General features: G+C 43.2%; 1 protein-coding gene across 2 annotated transcripts in view; it reads left to right on the top strand.

The window, feature by feature from the left end:
- ZNF652 (zinc finger protein 652) overlaps positions 1-18,635 on the top strand; it is a 32,363-nt gene extending 13,728 nt beyond the window's left edge. Inside the window, exons 2-6 of one of the 2 annotated variants that reach the window (XM_083583020.1) lie at positions 2,247-3,369; positions 9,941-10,088; positions 12,144-12,259; positions 13,229-13,373; positions 15,833-18,635. In XM_083583020.1, coding sequence (XP_083439146.1) covers positions 2,467-3,369; positions 9,941-10,088; positions 12,144-12,259; positions 13,229-13,373; positions 15,833-16,353 — 1,833 coding nt within the window. In that variant the 5' untranslated portion in view covers positions 2,247-2,466 and the 3' untranslated portion in view covers positions 16,354-18,635. Of the gene's footprint in view, positions 1-593; positions 3,370-9,940; positions 10,089-12,143; positions 12,260-13,228; positions 13,374-15,832 lie in introns of those variants that run through there. The other variant, XM_083583021.1, reaches the window with a different exon arrangement.
- Positions 18,636-26,019: the final 7,384 nt, after the last annotated feature.

Here is a 26,019-nt window from a genome sequence, read left to right as displayed (position 1 = left end):
CATAACATTGGTTGCCTCCAAGAATATTGTGTTCTACATGGAGCTGCCTTTGACAATGACTTGAAAACATCTAGTGCAGAATGCAGAAGCCTCTATGTGTGGTCTGATATTGACCCGTTTTGAAGTATCCATTCATTCCAGGTTCAGTTCAGAAGAGCTTATTCTTGCTGTTAGAGCCCTAAACAGATTGGTCCTAACAATCTTAGGAAATGTGTTCCAGCATGAGCTGACTCCGCAGCAGGGTTTCTTCCATAGCAGCCTTGATGCTGTGCAGCTCACTCCCAAGAGATGTTTGTACAATTACCTCCCTGTTGGCTTTTCAAAGACAGGCAAAACTGTTGGCCTTTGAAAACTGACTGCTCCCCGCCCCCGCCCCCGCCCCCGCCCCACTGGTTGTTTCTGAGTTTTTGATTGTTTGATTTTATAGTGTTTGGTTGTGGTTTTAAGAAAAACAAAACAGGGGAAAAAACCCTATAAGCAACATTGTTGATTTTTATAAGTGGCAGTCTTAGTTGTTTTGGAGGAACTTTGGAAAGGTAGCATAAAACCTTTTAAATAGGAAAATCAAAATATTGAAACCTGAATAAATTGTGTAAATCAAGGAAGTGTGTGTACATAGCAGAATAGGAAAGGAACTATATAGAGCACATGACAGCCCAGACACTGAGGTCCAGCTCCAAGGGTCTTCTGGCAGTTCCCTCACTGTGAGAAGTGAAGCTACAGGCAACCAGGCAGAGGGCCCTGTGAAACGCCCTCCCATCAGATGTCAAGGAAATAAGCAACTATCTGACTTTTAGAAGACATCTGAAGGCAGCCCTGTTTTAGGGAAGTTTTTAATGTTCAATGTTTTATCGCTCTTTTATTATCATTAATATTCTGTTGGGAGCCGCACAGAGTGGCTGGGGAAACCCAGCTAGATGGGCGGGGTATAAATGATGATGATGAAATACCCCACCCCTAAAATTCCTATCCTCTCTGGCTTCTGAGTTAGACTGTACCTCAGTGGTTGAGCACATGTTCTGCGTGCAAAAGGCCCCAGGTTCATTTCCTGGCATCTCTAGTAAAGAGGATTGAGTGGAGAAGACCTGTGTCCAAGACTGCTCGGAGCTGCTTCTAGTCAGAGTAGACAGTATTGTGCTATAGACAGGTAACCAGTCCTGATGTGAACTAGGAACATGAGAAGCTTTTTCACTAGGCACTACCCATGAGTTTTTAATATGGATGTCACAGCTGTTGGGTCTAGAACAGGGGTTGGCAAAGTTCTTGTGCCTCGGGCCGGTTCACAGTCCCGCAGATGCCACGGTGGGCCAGAGTGTGCACGCACGAATGCGCAAACGCTATTTCCGGCGCGGAGGAGGCGTGCGCAGCTTCCCATTGGCTGCAGGAGCTTCCAGCAGCCAATGGGAAGCTGCCCAGCTTTGCAGAAGGCAGTCCCCGCTCCCCTCCGTGCCGGTTTAGAGCAGTGCACGGGAGCTGACCGAGTGGGTGGTGGGGGTCCATGGGCTGGTTAAGCAACCCCCATGGGCCGCTTATGGCCCATGGACCTTAGGTTGCCAACCCTTGGTCTAGAATCATCTAAAAAAATAAAAGCCAAGGACAGGGAATGCCAAGTTCTATGCTACATTACAATCTATGTCTTTTGAATGTGTACTTGCAGACACATAGGAACCATACAACGTAGTTGGATACCTGGGGGGCTCATAATTTGTTTCTGGCAAAACTGATGGGTGGGCGGACTAGTGTGTGCAAGAGGTTTCAATTATGTGTGAATAAATGTGTGTTTATTATTATTTTTAATTAAATCTGAGAAGTATTTTACTGTACCAATTCAATGAAGTTTAATTGTGCAGCACATTAATTCTGTTGTAGTGTTGAACTAAGAATAGGGAAGTATGTTAATAATGATGTTAAATGGACGAATGCCAGTTCTGGTGACTGACCTTGGATAAACTATTTTTTGTTATGTGCCATCTTTCAATTAGATGAGGCTATTTATTTGGAACTGTGTTTCAGGACCTTCCTCTGCTCTGAGGATCAGATGAAAGCCGCATATTTTCCAGCAGTAGAATTAATTCCCTGCCCCAACCCCCAGCAATAAGATGAATAAGCCATTATTAATAAGAATGTTTAACAACTTGTGCGGCAAATCCTGTACTCTGTTTAGGTTAGGCAGCCATTGATTTCACAGGGATAAGTTCTTTTAGTTATGTTTAAGCCACTGACTTAATTTTCTCCTTCTTTTCTAGACAAGATGTTCAGCTGTTGAGCGGCAGCTTTCTTCCTGTGAACTGCTGCCGATTTTCTCGTGCTGTAAAGCCAGAGTTCCATGACCTGCACAGGGTGCTTTGGTGCTCTGCTTCCCCAAGGCAGTCATGTGTTAGTTCTCTCCGACAATTCATCTTGCTCCAGAGGAGTTACTTCCTTGGTATTCTGGAATACAAGGTGCTCAATGAATCGGGAGCCCCCATGAATGAAACAGCCAGCTCTTGCCAGCAGATGGCTAAAAACTGCAGCACACATGTAGCAGGGATGGCGCAAGAGGACAGAGCTCAAGTGCCACCCACTTTCTACCATGGTGCCAGCCAGGAACTTGATTTGTCCACCAAAGTCTACAAAAGGGAGTCTGGGAGTCCTTACTCCGTATTGGTGGACCCAAAAGCAAGTAAACCACATCTCCATGAAAGAGAGGAACAGCCATATTTCAAGGAGGACAGAACAGTAGGAGAGGTCCGAGCCGTGAAAGAAGACAGGGAGAACTCTGACGACTTGCAGGAGGACGAGGAGGAAGATGAAGTGACTTACAAAAGGGAGCAGATAATAGTAGAGGTAAACCTTAACAACCAAACATTAAATGTTTCAAAAGGGGAGAAGGGGGTCCCCTCCCAATCCAAAGAAACTGCTGTTCTTAAGACCAGCAGTGAGGAAGAGGAGGGTGACAGTGGGGAGGAAGAGGCCACTGAAGACAGTAATGATGAGGAGGAGAATGAGAGGCAGAAGAAAAAAGAGCAAAGAGAGGAGAAAGATAGTGTTGCACAAAGGAGGACAAGGAGAGCTGCATCTGCTGCAGCCGCCACAACTTCCCCTACTTCCAGAACTACAAGGGGCCGTAGAAAGAGCGTTGAGCCCCCCAAGCGTAAGAAGAAAGCTGCAAAGGAGCCCAAGGCACCTGTGCAGAAATCAAAGTGTGAAGAAAAGGAGACTTTGACCTGTGAGAAGTGCCCCAGGGTGTTTAACACACGCTGGTATCTGGAGAAGCACATGAACGTCACTCACAGGCGCATGCAGATCTGCGACAAGTGTGGGAAGAAATTTGTTCTAGAAAGTGAGCTCTCCCTCCACCAGCAAACAGACTGTGAAAAAAACATTCAGGTAGGTTCTCTTGCCTGCTTGCAAGATTTCCCTGCCTTCTGCTGTCCCCTGGACACTTCGAAAGGGGGGAAATCCTTTGAGGAGAACAAGGTCCCAAGCCTTTCTGCTTCTGTCGGCATTTCCTGTTGCGCACCTAAGGAAACTTACCTGTATGAATGTGGGGTGGGAAAGGGAGGGAGTAAGAAGTGGCTCTTAGGGTTTTTCTACGCAACATTACAGGTGAGGTGAAATATAAGGTGCTTCAAAATAGAGCTTAATGCACTCTGTGCTGGTTAGTATGAGCAGAAGTTTATTTCCAACAATCATGAACATGAAGCTGAGCTTGCTGTGTTCTAGGCAATTCAGGTTCTAAGGACAGGCTGAATTTAAAACTTGTATTTATTTTAGTAATTCTGCTTGTAGAATGTGTGGGGTGACATGCTTTGATAAGGAAGGAGGGAAAACTTGAATTGATGGGCAGGCAAATACAAGGATGGATCCAGATGCTGTTTCATGCAAGACTATTTTCCTACCTCGAAAGTATTTCCATGTAGGAAAGCTGTAAACACTAAAGTGTAACAAATGGACAGGAGTCTGAGTATACTAGATGGCTTATTGCAACTTATTTCTTATGTCTGCTTGTGAAATAGACATTTGTACACACATTAAAGAACTATGTATGGAATGATCTTGTGTGAAACTGTTCTAGGTGCCACAAGGGGGAGAGAGACCGCTGCTACCACAAAGAGATGAAGTAGGGATTGTAAAGCTGTAGGTTTTATGAAGTGTCCTATAGAAACTGCATACAATCACCACAAATCCTGTTCTGGGTTCTCTCCTCATCACAAACTTTATTTATTCAGAGTCCTTGCATTTTATTTTATTTAGAAAATCCTATAGACTGCTTAATCAAAAATAAATCCTACACGGTGTACATAATAAAACAATTATCAACAAAACAAATAAAAGCAACAAAACTTTTATAAAACATTACCTAATTAAATTATATGTCTGGGTAGACCTACTAAATTAAAAATAGTTCCCAGGCATCTAAAGTAATACAGCATTGGTGTCTGCTATATTTACTTCAATGGAAGTAAAACTGCATTGACATCCAGATTCTGTGTAGCACAAGTACTTATGAAGAAACCCTCAAAGCACACCGTCTTAGGATGCTTGCTGACATTCTCAGCCTTGAATTTTCTCCATCTCTGAAAACCAGGGCCATCAAATTCTTAAAGGGCGGATACAGATAAATTGGTTGCTTTGCTAGGATGAGAACAAAAGCAGGGACAAACATGTGAATCGTTGGATCATGCTAGTGGGATGACTTGGTTACATTAGATAATGTTAAAGAGCATGTTAAAGGGGGTATTAAAAATACAAAAGCAACCCTGCTACATCAGACCAAATGATCCTGTTTATATTGAATCTCCTTCTAGTAAGTTTCATTGGATGCCCTTGAATTTTAGTACTATATGAGAGAGAGAGAGAGACTGACTGAGTGACATACTTTTCTGTCTGTTTTTCTCTACACTCTGCATAATTTTATAAACTTTTCTGAAACTGCCCCTTATTCACCTTTTTTACTTAACAAATAAGTCTCACGTGTAGCTACGGCGGGACAAAGCCTCCTTTCTCACCTTACATAATTTGTGTCCGTTGGTGAAGGTGGGGAAGAGAATATCAGGGACTTCCAAGTGAAGAGGGAAAGTGCTTTGCTTTCAGATAAAGACTTTCCTGCTTACATAAAATGGGGACAATTTTAGTGTTTCCTTGAGTACTTTTAAAAAACCAAGTTGCAGCTCAAAGCTTTGTTGATAATCAGCGTTACAGCTTTGAAAAATGAACTGTATGGCAAAGAAGTGAGAAGGGAACCATAAAGCTGATCTCTCAGCCCAGACACAACAGCAGCATAATTTTTTAAGTATATAAAAGGAAAAACTACTTCAGGCATCTCATAGCCAGAAGCAGTGAATTCCTTCTCTCCCCCCCCCCCAACAAAAAAAAAAAAGTGTCACCCAAAATATTTGCCCTCCAAACTCGCTCATTCTCCTAAGGTGCCCCACAACCCTCCATAAAGATGCCAAAAACATGGTAGTGAATCTGTTCCCATGGCCTGGTTTGCATTCTTAAACTATTATTTAAATTTGTCAGTGCATGTTGCTGAAATTGTGGTTGCAGTGTTTTTGCTTTTGGCTTAGCTTTTGGCTTAGCATTATGTCATGTGTATGGTTGTCTGGAACTGCACCAGCCGTTTGACTTCACCCCCAAAGGCACACTCCTTCATTGTCTCCCAAGGCAGACAATGCCAACCATCAGTCCTGTTGGTCTGTGATGCTCTTTGCAATCCCTTCGTGGTGCATTATTCATTCATTCATTCATTCATTCATTCATACATACATACATACCCTGCACATCTGGCTGGGTTTCCGCAGCCACTCTGGGTGGCTTCCAACAAAATATTAAAATACAATACAGCGGTACCTCGGGTTAAGTACTTAATCCGTTCCGGAGGTCTGTTCTTAACCTGAAACTGTTCTTAACCTAAAGCACCACTTTAGCTAATGGGGCCTCCTGCTGCCACCATGCCACCAGAGCACGATTTCTGTTCTCATCCTGAAGCAAAGTTCTTAACCCAAGGTACTATTTCTGGGTTAGCGGAGTCTGTAACCTGAAGCGTATGTAACCCGAGGTACCACTGTAGTGTGTCAAACATTAAAAGCTTCCCTAAACAGGGCTGCCTTCAGATGTCTTCTAAAAGTTTGGTAGTTGTTTTTCTCTTTGACATCTGGTGGGAGGGTGTTCCACAGGGCGGGTGCCACTACCGACAAGGCCCACTGCCTGGTTCCCTGTAACTTGGCTTCTCACAGCAAGGGAACCGCCAGAAGGCCCTCGGCACTGGACCTCAGTGTCCGGGTAGAACGATGGGGGTGGAGACGCTCCTTCAGGTATACTGGGCCGAGGCCGTTAGGGCTTTAAACGTCCGCACCAATACTTTGAATTGTGCCCGGAAACATACTGGGAGCCAATGTAGGTCTTTCAAGACCGATGTTATGTGGTCTCAGCAGCCAGTCCTGGTTACCAATCTAGCAGCCGCATTCTGCATTAGTTGTAGTTTCCGGGTCACCTTCAAAGGTAGCCCCACGTAGAGTGCATTTCAGTAGTCCAAGCAAGAGATAACTAGAGCATGTACCACTCTGGCGAGACAGTCCTCAGGCAGATAGGGTCTCAGCCTGCGTTCCAGATGGAGCTGATAAACAGCTGCCCTGGACACAGAATTGACCTGTTCCTCCATGGACAGCTGCGAGTCCAAAATGACTCCCAGGCTGCATTGAACTCCTGGTGACCATCACCTGATGGCACTGTGATGTTGTGCAAACAGCCCTGCCCACTCATCAACTTTGGCCCACAAGGATGTAGGAGCGATAAGGATTTGACCCATGTTCCCCACCCCTGGTTTTGAAGTGACATGTGGATCAGGCCCCAGACAGACATAAGCTGCCTCATTCTGAGTCAAATGATTGATTTGTCTAACCCAGTATTGTGTTGGGAGTGGCTCTCCATTATTTCAGACAAGAATCTCCCATGCCTATTGGAGATGCCAGATATTAAACGTGGGACCTTTTCAATGCAAAGCATGTGCCCTCATATTGCTGTTTAAATCTGAAGGTAAATTGTCACAAAGAAGACAGTCGAACAACTGTCATTGCCCATTTGACAAAAGTTTTCATTACCATTTATCCTTATTACATTGGCTTGCTAAGGTGGAGCAATTAAACCAGCAATCCTGATGGTTAAGTCCTGTTGAATTTGGGCTTATGAGTAAATCTGAATCAAATAGGTCTGTAAATGTAGTCGTTAACTATTTGAAGTTACTCGTAAACTCATCAACATGTTTTAGGCTTAGGCTTCTAGAATGGGCTTGCCAATCTTTTTCAACCAGTGCAAGTATTTCAAATTTTGAGAGAGTGCTAAGGGCACCAATCGCAAAATGGCTGTCATGGGGACATGTTGCATAACACAAAATGGATGTCACTAGGCTTGGCATAATACAAAATAGCTGCCATGGGGAATGGCGTAACATAAAATTAGCCAACCATACACATACATTCAAATGTTGTTGCTGTTTTAAGAACAGTACCAGGAAAAATATACAAGATGGCCACATCACGCTCACTCGTTTCACAGAAATCACTTAGAAGATTCCTGCACATTTTACCCCATAACCTTCTTTCTAGGAGAGCTAGTGACTTGCTTTAAAACCGGGGGGGACACTCGGAATCTGGGGCACTAGTCCAGGGTGAACCCTGTGCTAGATCTTGAAGTGATTGTATAAATCTAAAACCTTCTGGATAAAAGCATTCAGTATATTGATGCGTATTTTGAATTTGCTTAAGCTGTTTAATTTTATTTTAATGGGATAAATGTACAAAGGGTATCAGTGTCTCTTAATCTGTTGCCTGTGTAAATAGTCATTGCATCAGGTGTTGCATTGCTGGAATACTATATCAGATCAGTATAGGTTGTTTCCAAGAGCTAGGCAGAGTTTTTGGGCAGTCTTATCTGCAGCAGAGCAGATTGAACTCTGACAAGAAACTTCTGGGGTTGCAGGGCCTGTAAATGGTGGGGTTGATGTCAGAGACTATTACCCTAAGCAGTCCAGGAATGAATATGAAAATGGGATCCTTGTGGGAGCAAATGTTTGATGAATGAGTTGGCAGAACTTTGCGCTAGCAACTGCTAGCTCCCTTCCTTAGGGTTCCTGTACTCAGAAGCCAGGTATTCTGATTGTGTTAACATTTATCATCTGTAGCAAAGGACTAAGGGAACTAATAGGCAAACCTTCCGAAGCTCCTACTATGGGCCGCCTTTTAAGCTATTGCCTGTTTGGGTGGTGACATACCTGCATCTGGTGGCTAAGAAGTGGAAAACTTGCAGAGCTGTCATTCCTCAGACACTGGAGCTAAGCACCATGGCTAAAGAAGTGGACCTTGCTTTGGATCAGGGAAACCTCATGTGTTCAATAGATTTGCAATTGCTGTATTCCAAGTGCTTGATATTATTGCTGGGATCCGGTTGTTTTCATTCATCCCTCCAAGAAGTCCTCTGCTATTCCAGGTTCCAGTGTTTTGTACCTGGGTATGATTTTGGTACACGGAAGCACAGAAGCTGCTGCTGCTTCACTTCACTAGTTCCAACTCCTCATTCTGCTACCACTGTCTCAGCTAGGACAATCCTCCTGCCATGTTCATTTGGAACTCGAATCCAGTTAACTTCTGTCTCCATATCTCCCTGAATCCTAGAAGAGTCACAACCTGAAGCCCCTAAGGTGGACTGTGGAGTGGGCTAAGTAGTTCGAAGGATGCCAGGGGTTGAGTTCGAAACCTTCAAAGTTCTTTAAAGTGTTAGGAGAAAGTATTAAGTATTTCTGTTTAAAATGCTGCTTAACTTTTATCAACTGCCTTTGTTGATACATTTAGCATAATTTATACAGGGGGGTCAAAATCCAGCTTTTCTTGGTATAGAATTTCAGTTTTTAAGCTCACAGTTCACACAGCCATGTGCATAACTGGGTCATTGGGGGTTGTGTTAAGGTTTGTGCCGATATACATTCCTAGCTCATAATCATGTTGTCTAGTACTTGATGTAAATTGTGTTACAGGGTGTTTTATATGCTGTGTTGATCCAATTTTTACTTTTCTAAGCCATTTTGGAGCTGTGTTTGGAGAAAATGGAGACATTAGTTGTTAAAACAACAAAAATTATTTTGACTACTAATTGATAAATTCAAATTTGTCTCCCTTTGCAAACAAGGGTCATTACTTCCAACTTACATTAACTTGTTTAGATGTGATGAATTTGTCATAAATCCCTGGTAGAAGGAAAACATTTGGATGTTATGTTCTACTCCTTCCTTCCAGTCTCAGTTACTGTCCAAACTCTCGCGATTCCTAGAATCTGGATAAGAAAGGCAAATATGCTTCACTTTAGATTTACTCTGTTTGCGTAATATAGGGCTTTCTAGACTTCACAAGTTCCAGTCACTGTGTACAAATGAAAACCTGCTATTTGTCTGAGTTAGAATATCACTGTCTTTAAACCAGCTAAAATAAATGAAAAAATTGTCCAGTAGCACCTTAGAGACCAACTAAGTTTGTTCTGGGTATAAGCTTTCATGTGCATGCATACTTCTAAACCAGCTAGTACAAGTTATATATTAGCCTCTGAATAGGGTTTGTAATAGTGTAATCCTAATCTTTCTTTCCCATCCACACCAATCTTGGATTGGTTTTACTCCCATCACAGCCACCAGGTTTTTAATCTAGATGTAGCTGCTGTTCTGAAGCAGCAGGTGGCGATGTAAGTCCAAGAACAACCCACTCATTCTTTAATCGGACATTTAGCTTTTGAGCTCTGTCGGCGCAGCAGAATTACAGTGAAGTGGGTGGCATTTCAGCAGTTGCCACAAAATAATGTATCTAGGGTTGTGGTTTCCTTCCCTATTTCACTGCATTTCGGTTACAGCTGGCTTGTCCCATCTGAAATGAGCTCTGTGTGAATTGCACTTCTTTGTCCCGTCCATCCTCAGTGTGTTTCCTGTAATAAATCGTTCAAGAAGCTATGGTCCCTCCATGAGCATATCAAGATTGTCCATGGGTATGCAGAGAAAAAGTTCTCCTGTGAGATATGCGAGAAGAAGTTCTACACAATGGCTCACGTGCGAAAGCACATGGTTGGTGAGTTTTTGCTGCCCATATTGTGGTTCCTTATCTCTTTGCTGCTTGTTTCCGAGAACGTTCAAAGTACTTTCCTTATACTGTTGCCAGTGCCTCCTGGGTTATAAATAGACAAATGATCTGTCTATGTCTCCTCTCCAAGTACTATAACCTTATTCATTCTCATCAGCCGTTGCCATCTCTATTTGCAGCTGAGGCCAAAATGTGGAGGGAAATGCCCTTAACAACAGAATGTTCACATGGGGAAAAACATTGTAGAGTTCGAAGGAACCCTGAGGGTCATCTAGTCCAACCCCCAGCAATGCAGGAATATGCAGCTTTCCCTTATGGGGATTGAACCAGCAAGCTTGGCATTGCTAGCACCATGCTGTAACCAGCTGAGCTATTGGTGAGATCAGTGCTGTTACCTGCACCAGCAAAGCTACCTTTTCTCTGAAATTCAAATTCTGTTCTTCTATTTTGCAAAATTTATATACCATTCGATGGTGAAAAGAACAGAGCTGTCAACAGAACAAAAACCCAAACATTCAGATTCTCGATTAAAAGAAACAAAAACAATTTCAAGCATAATTACTAAAATCATAACAAAGAGATACAACTCAACTTCTACATGGTCTGCATCGGTTTTGCCTAAACAAAAATGTTTTAAGAAGGGAGTTCTGAAGTGTGGGTCCTGTGGTTAAAGTTAACGCCTTGAACTTGGCCCGGTAGATCTCTGAGCAGAGGTGTTCCATGCAGACAGGGCCTGTCAGCAACCAGGCTGCAGCATTCTGCACTAACTGCAGCTTCTGCATGAAACACAAGGGAAGTCCCAACGGGAGTGCATTGCAGTAATCCAGCCTTGAAGTCACCAGTGCCTGAACTGTGGCCAGGCTCTCCCAGTCCAGGCACGGCTGTCCCAGTTGCAAATCAAATCCATGCACAAGAGTGCAAACACATCTGCACATGGGCCTCACAACAACCCTATAAGGTAGGAGAGAGGGAGACAGACTGGCTCTCTCAGTGAGTTTCATACCCTCGGGGGAATCTGAACTCAAGTCTTATCAGGTCTGAAGTCTGACACTATTTCCTTCCAACCAGGTTCTTTCTTAGTAAACATTTTCTTTGACAAAGCTGAGTTACAGCAGAATCTGCCCAAGACACAAAGGTTACAACAGCATCCTGCTAAGAACTCTGGCTCAGTAATGAATAACTTGTTTAACCAACAACCTAGAAGATCATACCAGATCTTATATTCCAACTTGACATTTCTAAAGCCAGGCTACCTTATTATTCAGTTGTTTTGTTAAATCTGCGCAGTGCAGGAGCACCAAGTGCTGACTTTGATGTGTGTTATTTTACCCAATAATATACCTGGGAAGTTTAAGATTACTAGTGTGATGTTGAGCAGGGTAGGCATGATAGTAAAAGGCCGCTTTCTTTCTTGATATTAAGTCTTATGTAGGTAGTTTTTTTACTTTTATCCCCGGGGTCTTATAAAGATTTTCAGCAGAAGAAAGTTTTTCTCATAGTCTGATTATTAACCTTTTTCTCAATTAGTAATGGCTCTATGGACATATCTGATGTGTTCTTTCGGTCCCTCCTCCTCTGGGGCTGTTGTGCGCAGCAATGGGCTTTTTATGGTTCAAATTTCACATGCCATTTTAAATTGCTGGTTCTTATTGTGACTAGAGATGGGAAGGCCTGGAAAAAAAACCCAGAAAAATGGGGGTGGGGCTGATTTTTTTTCCGGGGGAGAAACGGATTTGGAAAATCTAATTATGATATTGTTTTATTTTGTTTATATTGTAATTATTTTCTTATAAACCATCCTGGAAGCATTCTGGCTGAAGGGCATTATAGAAATAAAATAAACATCAGTTATGGATATTAGTACGTTGGTTTGAAGAGTCCTTTGTCAGTATATGAGATTCGACTCAGTGGCTTTTTGACCCTTTCCAACCTCTTTTTTTCCCCCCATCACAGCAGAGTGGAATTCTGGATAGAACTAAGCATTGTTTTCACCACTTACTGATTCTCCTCTCTAAATACTTGTTCCCTAATTTGTCTTTTCAGCACACACTAAGGACATGCCATTTACATGTGAAACCTGTGGAAAATCCTTCAAACGCAGTATGTCACTCAAAGTTCATTCCCTGCAGCATTCGGGAGAGAAGCCTTTCCGGTGTGAGGTATGCACTCTTGCTAATTCAGGGTGCAGTTAGAGTTGGGAATTACTTTGAATTTGAAAAACGTGCACAATGGAGAACAAACATCTAGACCGGATATTGGCGACTGTTTGTTGCTTGTCTGCTGCCCGACTGTGAGATTAATTGTGCCATATCATCACAGTGTGAAGTAGCAGGGACACTGTAAAATACACTTCACTATATGGTAAGGCACTACAGCTGACTGGCTGACCATGCTCTTGCCATCATACAGCAAATTCTGACTATTTTATCTTAGCGTAGGCAGCAGAAGAATAAAACTGAGTATGAGTGTAGATTTAGAGATGCGGAAAATGGGATTGTCAAAGGTGAAAGCGAGAAAGAAATAGTCTTATAGAAAAGCAAATTGAAGCTTTTGCCTTCCCCCCAAAATGTTATCTGCAAAAATTGGGTAGGGGAAGAAGAAGTTCCATTGTGCAGGCAGATGTTCTTGCGTGAATGGAATGACTTTGTTGGACACAATCCAGTATGTGCATCAGTATTGCGACTTACTTTGATTCTTACCTTTCGAAAGCTTGATTCTTGGGTGTTTCGACTTGGGAATGAAATAGAACAAAGTTTTCCCTTTTCATTTCCTGCTCTCTACATATACCACTACAAATTTTCCACCTTGCCCTTAAGTCCATAAATATGAAAGAATATTTTTGTTTCCTTTCTCCCAGCACAATAAACTGATCAAGTCTTTACAGTGTAATTTTTTGAAATAGTATGCAAACTATCCTGGGAACTTATTAGCACAACAGGATTTTATTGCAATTATTTTTATGATAGCCTTAGCAGCCTTGAAACTGTGTGTGGTAAGGCAGAATGAAAGCTAAATCAGAATGAGAGCCTTTTTGGTCTCTTCACAATGGGATACATTGCTGCTGTATTATAGCTTATTTTACCCTGATTCTTGCAAATGAAAGACTTGTACCCTCTTGTTTATTGTAGAACTGTGATGAAAGGTTTCAGTACAAGTACCAGCTCCGTTCCCACATGAGCATCCACATTGGACACAAGCAGTTTATGTGTCAGTGGTGTGGTAAAGACTTCAACATGAAGCAGTACTTCGATGAGCACATGAAAACCCACACTGGTAAAGATGTACTTTTTTTATTCTATAATGTGAAAGTACACTGGGCAGGGTTTCCCAAACTTGGGTTTCCAGCTGTTTTAGGACTACAGTTCCCACCATCCTGTGACGACTGGTCCTTCTAGCTAGGGATGATGGGAGTTGTAGTCCAAAAACAGCTGGAGACCCAAGTTTGGGAACCACTGCACTAGACCAAAAAAGGTCATACGCCGTCCACAAAAAAGAGATTCACTAGCATGTACCCCTCGGTTTTATTCATAACAATAATGCAGAACATGAAAAGAAAAAGACGGGTTCTTGCCCAATCTAAAAATTTTGAAGTACAGTGGTGCCTCGCAAGACGAAATTAATTCGTTCGCAAGTTTTTTCTTCTTGCGAGTTTATCGTCTTGCGAAGCACGGTTTCCCATAGGAATGCATTGAAAATCAATTAATGCGTTCCTATGGAGACCGCCTTCAGACCAGGTCTGGGGACAGTCTGTCCCCGGACCTCTTCTGAAGGCTGGCGGGGGGAGAAGGACTTTTCTCCCCACCGCCAGCCTTCAGAACAGCCTTCTGAAGGCTGGCGGTGGGAAGAAAAGCCCTTCTCCCGCCGCCAGCCTTCAGAAGAGTTCCCGCAGGGCTGCCTAGGCTGCGGATAGCAGCCTGCTGCCTGGCGCGAGGGGCGCTCTGAAGCAGAGCACCCCTTGCGCGGGGCAGACATCTGCAGCTTGGGGAGCCCTGCAGGAGTTCCCCGCAGGGCTCTCCAAGCTGCGGATAGCAGCCTGCTGCCCCACACGGGGGGCGCTCTTAAGCAGAGGGGCGCTCTTAAGCTGCGGATAGGGGTAGCAGGCTGCTATCCGCAAGCTGCGGATAGGGGCAGCAGGCTGCTATCCGCAGCTTGGAGAGCCCTGCGGGGAACTCCTGCAGGGCTCCCCAAGCTGCGGAAATTTGCCCGGTGTGAGGGGCGCTCTGAAGCTATCCGCAGCCTAGGCAGCCCTGCGGGAACTCTTCTGAAGGCTGGCGGGGGAGAAGGGCTTTCCTCCCCACCGCCAAGATTCAGAATGCTGTTCTGAATGTTGGCGGTGGGGAGGAAAAACCCTCCTCCCACCGCAAGCCCCGGGAACAGAGGAGAAGCGCTGCGCGCCTTCTCCTCTGTTCACGGACCTCCCACCGCAAGCCTTCAGGACAGGTCCGGGAACAGAGGAGAAGGCGCGCTGCGCTTCCCTGCTGTCCCCGGAGATTTCCCTATGGGCTTTCGTCTTGCGAAGCAAGCCCATAGGGAAATTCGTCTTGCGAAGCCGCTAAAAATCGGAAAACCCTTTCGTCTGGCGGGTTTTTCGTTTAGCGAGGCATTCGTCTTGCGGGGCACCACTGTACAGTGGAGGAAAGTCAAGGGTAAACAACAACCAAACATAAGGAAACAGAATTGCACGTGGGGAAAATGCAAAGGGTTAATATCCAGGTTTCCCAGAAAATACGGGTTTAGAGGAGACTTTGTGTGCTCTGGGAGAAGTTATGGCCTTAAAGAGCAGCATACAGTATGGAAAGTTATGGGAACTGGAGAGCTTTAAGCATGTGTTTGTGCTGGAAACAGAAGGGGATGGGGAAAGAACGTAGGGATTTGGGACGATGTGTTGCATCGTCTGAATGATAGAGGTGAATGAGTTGTTAGCTAAACAGGAAAGAACTGAGGTTAGTAAATGGGAGGCCGAAGTGAAAGTTGCAGTGACACATGGACGCTTTCAGGGGGAAAGACGGGCTCTGGAACCTTGGAGGGCTGCTGCCAGCCAGAGTGCTGGTCCAGATGGTCTGCCCACTTATAAAGCAGGTTACATTGAGTGCAGAAAGCAGGAGCCACTTGTGGTAGGTTGAGAGAAGAGATGGATAAGACAGCAAGAATAGAGTCCGTATTCCGGGAATTTGGAGGAAAGATCTAAAAGAAAAAATGTGACCATAGATAAAAGGGTGGAATAGGTCAAAAGAGGACTTTTTGTCTTGCTGATTCATTTGAACACAATACAGAAGGAGCGGGAGAATAGGCTGATTATATTCTGCTGAAAAGGAAGAATAATTGGGGAGATGGCAAACTGAAATTGGAAGGGATAGGATCCCGGGGCACACGGTCGTCTCTGCAAGCAAGACTGCGGAGGAGAAGGTTTAGGGCTGTGTTGAAGGATGAGGGGTGGAAAGAGTGTTTGGACAGCTCCCATTTTATATTGAGAGTCAAGGAACTGGAGAAGTGCAGCCTCTGGGCATGAAAAGTAGAGAAGCATCAAAGATGTAAACCAAGTTGGCATCATAAGCATTGCTTAGCTAAGATCATTTTTGTGTGATTTTAAGTCTTGAGTCCTTTAACATAGCACCTAATATATTCCTCAGCCTTTGACAAGTTTTTGATTGTAGATCTGTTTTTTCCTACGGTTAATGAATATCTGATTGAGGTAGGTGGAGAATGAATTTCCACCTTCAATTTTCCAACAGGAGAGAAGCCTTTTATCTGTGAAATCTGTGGCAAAAGCTTCACCAGCCGCCCCAACATGAAGAGACACCGCAGAACTCACACAGGGGAGAAGCCATATCCATGCGACGTGTGCGGCCAGCGGTTCCGCTTTTCCAACATGCTCAAGGCACACAAGGAGAAGTGCTTCCGTGTTACCAGTCCTGTTAACGTGCCACCAGCTGCCCAGATCACACTAGCCACAAGCTCTCCTGCCACCACTGTACCTTCCATTGCGAACACACAGAACGTCCCTGCTCCTACTCCACCAATCAATATGAACCCAGTGAGCACGCTTCCACCCCGCCCCATTGCCCACCCATATTCTCACCTGCACCTCCACCCCCACCATCCACATCACCTCCCTGTACCTGTGCCCCCCGTCCCTCATTTACCCCCACCTCCTGCTCTGTTTAAGAGTGAGCCTTTAAATCATAGGGGCCAAGGCGAAGACAGTTTTCTACGACACCTAGCGGAGAAAAACAGTTCAGTACAGCACCACTAACTGCTTTTGTCTTCTGCCTGCCGTTCAGTTGGTCTTGAGAACCTGGAAGTGTGCTCCCTTCTCAAGAAATCTCGCGGTGGCTTCTGCCAGCCCCAAGGGAAAGAACTTCACATGCATCTTGACTGTTCTGCAAAGTGGTCATCAAGCCCAGGGGAACCGATAGGACAGAAGCCCAACTCGGCTTGCACGTTTTACTGTTGACTTTTTTAGATTTCAAAATGACTGAGACTTGTGAAATTTTTTATAATTTCATATCAGCTGATGAGGTATGCTTGCTTTTATATCCCGGACTTTCTCCTCAAAGAGGGGATGAGCCTGGTTTCCTTTGTACTAATCAGAGACTGTGAGACTAAATCCCAGAGCATTAATTATCACTGTGTATTTGTTAATTTCTTTTCAGCTTTTTTTTTTTGGTGTGTGTGCGTGTGTGGTTGTGTGTGTGTGTGTGGTTGTGTGTGTGTGTGCTGGTTATGGAGTGAGCCAGCCACATGATCGCAGAATATCAAGCATTATAGGAAAAAGACGGTAAACAAAACTTAATCCCATTTGAGTAGTTCTCCTAACACACTCTTTATTTTAATACGGAAAAATTATTTTAGAGTTTTTGTATAGACCTATTTAGTAGCCTGTTTCTAAAATGAAATGTATTTCAAATAAGCGGTGTAATTTTTTTCAGTGTAGCTGGACCTATGTTGTTACAATAGATAATTTTTTATAATCATTCAAATGTGATTCTTTAAGAAAAAAAAGATGCAAATAGCTTATAATAGGGAAAAAAATATTCTTACATCTGTACTACTCTTAAAAAGGTGCTTTGAAAGGGAGAGGAAGGAACCCAATAAGTCTCTGGTAAGGCTGCCTCAGAAGTGGAGATGATTTCAGAACTTTATATAACTTATTTGTAGGGTGTTGTTTTTTTTCTAAACGTGACGGTTACCTTCTTTCAATGTCACTCAAGGGTTGCTAGACAAGAACATTAAACTACTGTATTCCCACAAACATTTTTCACTTGCCTCTGCTGGACTGAAGTGTGGAACGTTTCAGAAAGGATAGACTCTCTCATTGGGGGGGAAATTGGGGGTATGAAGATGCAAGGAAGAACTCAACCAGAAGTGACACATTTGGAATTGGTATGCTGTTGTTTCTTTAGCATACATTAGGACCTAGTTCATTTTATAGATATGTGTTTAAGCTATGACTTAATCTGGGAATCATACTTGATGCTGCTTTTGTTTCCCCCCCCCCCTCCTCGAAAGATTGAAGAGTTCGTTAGGATACAAGTGGGGAACCACAAATAAGGTGCTGTTTGGTTTGGTTTGTAAAAACAACAACCTTGAATTAGCAGGAACGCAGTTGTTATGTTGCCTGAAATGTTTACCCACAGAGTATGTGCACGCAGTGAAGCAGTGTCTGGTATAGAAAAGAGGTGCATATTATATAGGATAGCTTCTTTCAGATTTGACTTCAGGTTTCACAGGTATGTGGCAAAGAAATGTTTGAATGTTAAGCAAGTTGCTAGTTGTGTTTTCTCAAAATCTCCAGTGGCACTAAATTGTGGCAAACTAGTTTGAATGCAGAGAGTCATGGTTCTTATTCAGATTACGGAATTTGAAATACAGCACCGTTCTAAGCAGCTGAAATAGCTGTTGGCTCCTTGAGGAGAAGGCACAGTGATACACTCATGATTAAAAGAGGTGAAATTTCCTTAAGCTTCATTTCACGCCCGCCCCCCCCAAGACTGATCCCTAGCATGCCATTCTCTTTTTAAAAATGGCTTTTAAATCTTAGGTGAGGGATTACATCTGATCAAACAGAAAGCCCTCTCTATTGCACCTCAAGGTTGCTAATTGTGTTTTTACCATCTCTATTAACTTTGATTTTTGCATAAAAAAATAGTGTTAGGCCTTTTGCATACCTATTCATATTTGAATAAAAACCTCTAAATCTCCTTTTTTCTGGAAAAGTATTTTTTAAAAAAATGTGATAACATCTGTTCCTTCTCTTTTGTAGGTAGTAAAGCTAGCTATAAAAGTGAATAATTGATACATAACAGTTTGTCATCTTCAACTACCCTGAATGGTTTTATACATTCCATGTCATGTTTGCAAACCTACAGTTCTGTGTAGATATGCCACAGGTCAACAAACTGGCTTGTTAAATCTACTTTTATAGGAAGAAAGAAAGAAAAAAACCATTGTGGTTAAATCAGTTGTAATCCACTTTTGCAAAAAAATGGTTTTCTCAATAAATTTACAGTATTTGGCTGCTATTTATGAATCCTACTACTTGAGACGGGTGTGTTATTTTCCCCCAAACAGCAGCTGAGCTGGCTCTTTGAATGTGCGGCTGATTCTACACACTTCAGAGTTGTATTAATATATATATATGTGGGTAAACCTGGCAAGTGGCAAGATGGGGGCAGCTGCAGTTCTACTCACATTATCTATCTGCCTTCCTACCTATGGATGGATTTGCAGCCGCTGTGTTGCAGTAGCCAAGCCAAGTTCCTGATTGTGGAGAGGTTCTAAGTGTGGTCGGAAGAACACATGAAGAGCCTCCATCAACACAAAAAGGTCAGGGGGTGGAATTGAAAGGCATGAGGATATTGCGGACAACTGACAAATGCAGCCCCTTGCCCATTTATTTCTCCACGTGTCCTTTGGAAGCCGGAATTAAACTAAACCTGTTCATGGATATACTAAGGTAAAGGTAAAGGGACCCCTGACCATTAGGTCCAGTTGTGACTGACTCTGGGGTTGCAGCGCTCATCTCGCTTTATTGTCAGGGAAGCCGGCGTACAGCTTCCGGGTCATGTGGCCAGCATGACTAAGCCGCTTCTGGCGAACCAGAGCAGCACACGGAAACGCCATTTACCTTCCCGCCAGAGTGGTACCTATTTATCTACTTGCACTTTGACGTGCTTTCGAACTGCTAGGTTGGCAGGAGCAGGTACCGAGCTACGGGAGCTCGCCCCGTCGCGGGGATTCGAACCGCCGACCTTCTGATCGGCAAGCCCTAGGCTCTGTGGTTTAACCCACAGCGCCACCCGCGTACTCATGGATGTACTACTAATTTCAACATTTTTGTCCTAAAAGCAAATGGTTTCAGAACATGCAGCTCTGTGGGAGGGGGTCTAACTTGTTCTCAGTCTTGGGGATATTGATGTGTCCGTGCTGATCTCTTCCTGAACCTGGGAAAAGTGGGGCAGGCACTGGTTACATGGATTTTGTGTGCGTCCCTCAGGCCATAAGACTTTGCATATTGCACCTTCTCATTTCCTAGTAGTGGCATTTACACTTGGATTTTAGTACTTTAGCTTGGGAAACCTTGGAGTCCATTTCCTTCAAAGATACCCGAGATGCTGCAGAAAGCATGATTGTCCTGACCCTTGCAAATCAGAATGTTGTAAGAATCCAATTTGTTGCATCTCATTCCAAATATGTTCAGGTGGCAATGCAACCCAAGTTTGCTTAAACGGAATATTTAATTTCTTCTTTGTGCTCCTAACTAGTGCAGTACTGGCTCTGATGTCAGAAAGGACAGTCTATCCCTTTGAGTTACGAGTAGCTTCAAACTTTAAAAGAGGCACTAACAATTTGCCACCACAGTATGTCTGCATAATTAAGACTGATCTTTGCATCAATGTATTCTTCCAAGCTGAACTTCTTACAGAATCAGTGATTCTGACATATTGAAAGTTAGGAAGCATCCATGGCTAAGGTGAGGGGACTGAAATGGCAGATTGCCATTTTCAAAGGTCTGCCAGTTTTGCTGGCTGGTTTGAGAGCGAGGAGGGATTTTACCTTTGTCCTCTTTATTTATTTTTGCCCAGGCAATTCTCTGTTCTATTTTTTTAAAATCCACCCATTGAAACCAAGAGGGAAGGGAGGAATTAGCTCTGCCAGCTTCAAATTCATCCTAGAGCTTCTCGGAGGAATCAAAGACTTTGGATCCAGCAGATCCAGAATCACTTCCAACTCGCCCCTTGAATACCCCATTTCAGAGCCTCTCACTGATGAAACCACCAGCAGCCTAGATCTATGACCATAGAGATTTTTGCAGATGTGGGAGGGGCCTCTGTAGCAGACTCTTGGCAGCAAATCACCTGTGCCCCATCATAACATCTTCTCATCTGGGTTTTAGGATCACTCTTCCTTCTGAAATTCCCAGAACTGATTAAAACTCAATACAGCGGTACCTCAGGTTACATACGCTTCAGGTTACAGACTCCGCTAACCCAGAAATATTACCTCGGGTTAAGAACTTTGTTTCAGGATGAGAACAGAAATCGTGCTCTGGTGAGGGGGCAGCAGCAGGAGGCCCCATTAGCTAAAGTGGTGCTTCAGGTTAAGAACGGACCTCCAGAACGAATTAAGTACTTAACCCGAGGTACCACTGTACATTTTCCCCCCAGCACAAGTGCTTGAGCAGTGGGTATGGCAAACTACTTGGGATTTGTTTTGCCAAGGTTGCTGAACAGCAGGGTGCAGTTCCTTGCCACCAAAATTACTCCATGTAGACTTAAGAACTAGCTTATCTTGGTTTTACTGAATTGAAAGTTGAGTTACTTTCCTCATTTAAAAATCACTGGGTTCCAATTGTCGAGAGTACTGGAGTGGAGCAAACAAGTTTTAAAAAGCCTACAGAAAGTGGGTGTTTTGGAAGACTAGTTGGATATTACTAACGCCATCACACACAGAAAAAGAGAGTCTATAATATTGATTTGGCATCTGTATCTCTTGTTTCAATTGCAAAGGCTTTTTGAATAAGCTTCTGCGTTTTAAGTCTATTCCTGCAGTTTGGCTTTCTGGATTACAGCAGCTGGCACCGTAGTAAGATTGGATAATAGATGGAACGCGAAAGTTGACAATAGCATATTATACTTCTGTCAGCATGTTGCAGTAAAAATAAGTTGCGTGTTGCAAACCAGAAATATGCTACCCTCAATTTATTTATTGCATTATGTGCAGACATGGATGCAGTTTGGAATAAATGCTGGAGCTATGGTGCATTAGCTGGCACTCGAAGCAAACTTGCAAAATTAGGAGCTTGTGGAAGTTGCTGCTTATAGAAGAGACTCCATGTTCCCTTTTCTAACAAGCAACCTCTTGGCAGGTCCGCTGTGGACTGTGAATAAAAACACTGTCCATTCCTGTCACCCATTTTTATATACTTACATAATTTTTTTTAAAATTAAATTAAATCTTAGACACTGAGAACAGAAAACCTTCCTTGTGGCATTGTTGCAAAATGACTTTTCTGTCGTGCTCTGTAGCATGTCTTATTAACAACCTTATCTCCCATCTGTACTCACTTTTCAACAGGGAAAGAAATGTTATATAAAGAAACTGTTCTTGAGAAAAAGGGACACCCTCGAGGTAATGAGTAGTTGGGTATTGGCAGCTAGGGCAACATTTTAAAATCTCCATGATTAAATACTTCTACAGTCATCTCCCTAAAACATACTTTTAAATATAATTCAATGTTAATGGCATTTGTATTAAACTGTCAGAGCAGCAGGCTGTTGGCATTTCTTTGCTTAAGGTTTTGCTTTTCATTTTAATTGGTTTTCTGATGATTGGGGCATAATTTTGCTTTGCTATACTGGTGCTCAGTGCTGCTACGTACCAGGCTACCAGTCTGCCAACCAACTGCATTAAAAAGAGAACTGCCTTCAGGTTGCTCTGAAGGGAACTGATGGTGTGGAGCGACCTGCTTTTGGACTCAGGGCTGCAGTGCTTGAACACGGTTGCCCATTTTTGTTCTTGTGCTTGAGTTTATTCTCCTTAACCTAACATCACGGTTAATTTGTGTTAAGCTTTGCTCTGGTCCTACCATTGGGCGTGTGGGACATGTGTGTTGGGTGCCCACCAATTCCCAGAGCGTTTGTGGAGGCAGTGCATGCCCTTCAGGCAACCCAGTGTACTGTGTCCATGTGGAGTGGTCCTCTGCCACATCGCAGGTGCTGCTAAATCCTTAAGCAAAATGAGCAACGTTCTGTCCCTCTTAAGTCAAGACTGCATCGCTTCTGCACAGCATCTGTTTCCACTAATTTCTATGCAAATTAAAATGCTAAATTGCATTGTTTATCAGTAGTAACTGAGGGTGCATAATTATAACGCAACAGTAGAAGGAAAATGAGGAAACTCTGTGTATCCCCTGTGCGTATGTGAGCTTGAAACGAACATGGAATTTTGGATAATGCTGTCCTAGGACAAAGGGTGTGTCGCTTCTGTGTTGCATAATTGCTACTGACCGCCCACTTATTCCAAGGTTCCTCTTAACGTTTTCTCCCAGTCTGCCTCCTTCCCTGCCCTTCTAACGCCAGTGTTCTTGCAAAAATACAGTATTGCAAATGCTACAGAAGCCCAAGCGTTGGGCTTGGAAGTATTTATGCAAAATTACATGAATCGTACTCATTTTGTTATCATGTGAGGAACCTCTAGCACAATTCACAATTGGGATGTGGGTGTTCTTTAAGCAACAGCTAGGACACTTCTTACAGAACCTGTCCAGATAATTGCTGAGAATCTTGCTGCATAAAGAGGTTGCAGATATGTGCAATTTTTAATCTTTCGGTCAGTTTGAAAAGCCGCAAGTCTGTTTTCTCCAGCATACTTGAAAGGATGGCAGTGGTGATGTCAGGACCTGTCATTGTTGTGTCTGTCATAACTGAAGCAAAGTTCCTTTCCATTTAAAACAGACGGTCCAACATTTCTTGATGGTTATTGAATTGCTGCTGACAACAAATGTTGCAAGTTGATGTAACGTTTCCTGTGCTGTGCTTGGAGCAGCTGACTTTCTGTACAAAGGCTCCTTTTTGTTTTCTTGTGAAACTTTACAGGAGCAAGCTGGGCTGAAGCAAGCCAGTCTGCTATCTGCATATCCGACTGCAAGGAAATTCAAGGTTGGAGCTGTAGCAAGCACTTGAGAAAGAGATAAGCTCGCTATTTATTGTATTGTTCCTTTCAACCACTGTCCTTTCGCTAGTTTTATGCAAATTAAAACGCTAAATTGCATTACAGTCTGCCCTCTTCCCTTGTTGTCCAAAGTGTGGTCAGTTTTGATAGATAAAAATATGTAATTGCAACTCTTAAATTCCTGTATTTATTTATTTTTAAGATAGCACTGCATGGCACGTCTTGGTATAGTTCCTTGGTACCATAAATGTTTATCGGGGAGGAGTGCATCAGTAGGAATTGTTTTATGATTGGCTTTGTGTAATTGTGGACACAAATAACCTTGTTTATCTCTGTGGAATGAAATAGGATGAGTAGCTGAGGGATGGGGCACTCTAGCTTCTTTCTGCCTTTGCTCTCTCTGTAGCACGCTGGAATATGCATTGTTGTTTGCGGGGGGTTGTCTCGGAAATATATCCCAAGCCACAGCTGGACACTCTTATCCAGGCAACCTAAGGCCCAGGGGCCGGATACGGCCCAATCGCCTTCTAAATCCGGCCCACTGACAGTCTGGGAATCAGTGTGTTTGTACATGAGTAGAATGTTTCCTTTTATTTAAAATGCATCTCTGGGTTATTTGTGGGGCATAGGAATTTGTTCATTATTTTTTTTTCAAAATATAGTCCAGCCCACCACACGGTCTGAGGGACGGTAGACTGGCCCACTGCTGAAAAAGGTTGCTGCCCCCTGCTCTTATCTTTAGGCATTTAACCTGCATTGTCTTGCGGTGATCAAATGCAGCTTGAGAAAAGGGATAAATCAATTGTGTCTGAAACTTCAGTGTATAGTATTCACCAGAGTGACTGGTGAGGGAAGCTGCACTTATCAAGGCACTCATACCGTCATGAATGATTACAAACCCATCACTGTACATAAGCCCTCAAAAAGTTATGAAGTGTTATAAGTAGCTAACCCTATGCATTTCTGTGCTACCTGCAGAAGAAGCTAAGGCCCACCCCCTACTTACTGAGCAAGACTGAAATGCAGGTTGCTAGATGATGGACAGAATAGTAAAAAATAGGGAGGGAGATTCTGGCATAGAAGGGACAGAATGTCCTGTCTCTCCACCAGAGCTTGGCTTTCGTGCTGGTTGCAGAAGAAGGGACAGAGGACCAATCCCTCTCACACCAGCCTGCTTGCCTGAATGGAATGCTTGGTCCCAAGTTGTGAAACAAAAATTTATGTTTTAATGATGATGATATATTATAATCCACCTTGTGAGGAAATCCTTCACAAAGCGCTTACAGTATTTTAAATTACAGGTTCATTTAATATAACCTTTTTAAAGTACATAGTGAGCAACAATAACACTAAAACTACCAGCATAAAACAGTAACCTAGCCCACACCCCAGTTAACTGCCTTCATCCATGCACCCCATCAAAAACTTACGGAAGCATTTTAAAGCCACCTTTAAATGCAGGAGGTGGGACCTGCTTAATGTCTAACTTTTAATATGGAGTTGTGGAGCCACAACCAAGAAGGCCCGGTTATGCATTCTCATCTGTGTCTCCAAAAATTTTTACACATCTTTTACACAATTTTTACACATTTTTACACATTTAGTTGGGAAGACAGGTGAACTAATTCCCCCACTGGAAAGACGTGTGGATCCAGAATTGGCCTCCACAGTCACTTACGGACTCAACTGTTAAGACTGTGTTTATGGAAGACAATCTTACTTGGCTACAAGTGATCGCCAAAGAAGAAGAATTATATCTGTAAACACTTGTGTGTTTCGCACTGGCCCCTTGATTTTGTGTTGCTTTTGTGACTCCCTTGGTCAAGGCAATTGCAGTTAACAGTTTGCAAACATGGCCAAAAGGTGTTGTTTCCTATTTTCCCCTCCCCCCAAAAAATCACCCTAGGTAATTTAAGTGAAAAAGAAAAATAATTAAACACAACTTGTAAGAACACGGGGATGAGAACTCTTTGATTGAGTTTGAAAAATGATAGGGGTTCAGGTGTGTCACAGTTGCGTGAGTGATCAGTTTAATAATGAGTTGCATTTCCTACTGGCCTGCCCTGGTATGGGTATAATTGGTGCCATTATGCCAGTGTGGAGACTTCTTAAATATAGGGAGACCTCAGGCATTCTTTGGTAGTTGGTAGAGACAACATCTGCAGCTTTCTGGTAGGCTAAAATAGTCCTTGCAAGGACCGCACCCTGTGCTTTAATGACCCGTTTCCCTTATCTCTCTCAAACATGTGGTCTCGAATTAGAAGGTTCTGCAAAACCAAAGATGCTTTAGGTGAGCTGTCCACAGTATTTTAGGGTGGTGGTAGGGTTGTTTAACATGCCACCCATTGCTTAGAACCCTGTAATCTAATGTTCTCTGTGGCACAGTTTGAAATCTATAGTTAGCCAGGAGCAGGGTGAGGTTTTCCAGCCGTGGCAGCTTTATTTTTAAACATGTCTATTTTTGTTTCTTTCATTTCCAAGTCTTTTGCTGAGTGGTGAACCGGGAGCTGGCTATATGGTACAGGTGCTGAATCTAGCTTTTCAAAATCACATTTGTTTGAGGGGTGTGTGAGGACATTGGGGAACTCTCTAGTTTGCCAGCCTCTTAATGGGAAATTGAATAATAGGGCACAAATGTTATGAACTAAACTCTTCCAGAGTGAAAGGGTGAAAAACCTTAACACTTGTTGGTGATACATGTGCCCTTGGCTGCTTGGTTAATGATGATTTTATTTTTTATAATTTC

Source organism: Podarcis filfolensis (genome assembly GCF_964270895.1).
Source record: "Podarcis filfolensis genome assembly, chromosome: 13".
Taxonomy (NCBI): Eukaryota; Metazoa; Chordata; class Lepidosauria; order Squamata; family Lacertidae; genus Podarcis; species Podarcis filfolensis.
This window is presented reverse-complemented; position numbering and strand designations above follow the sequence as displayed.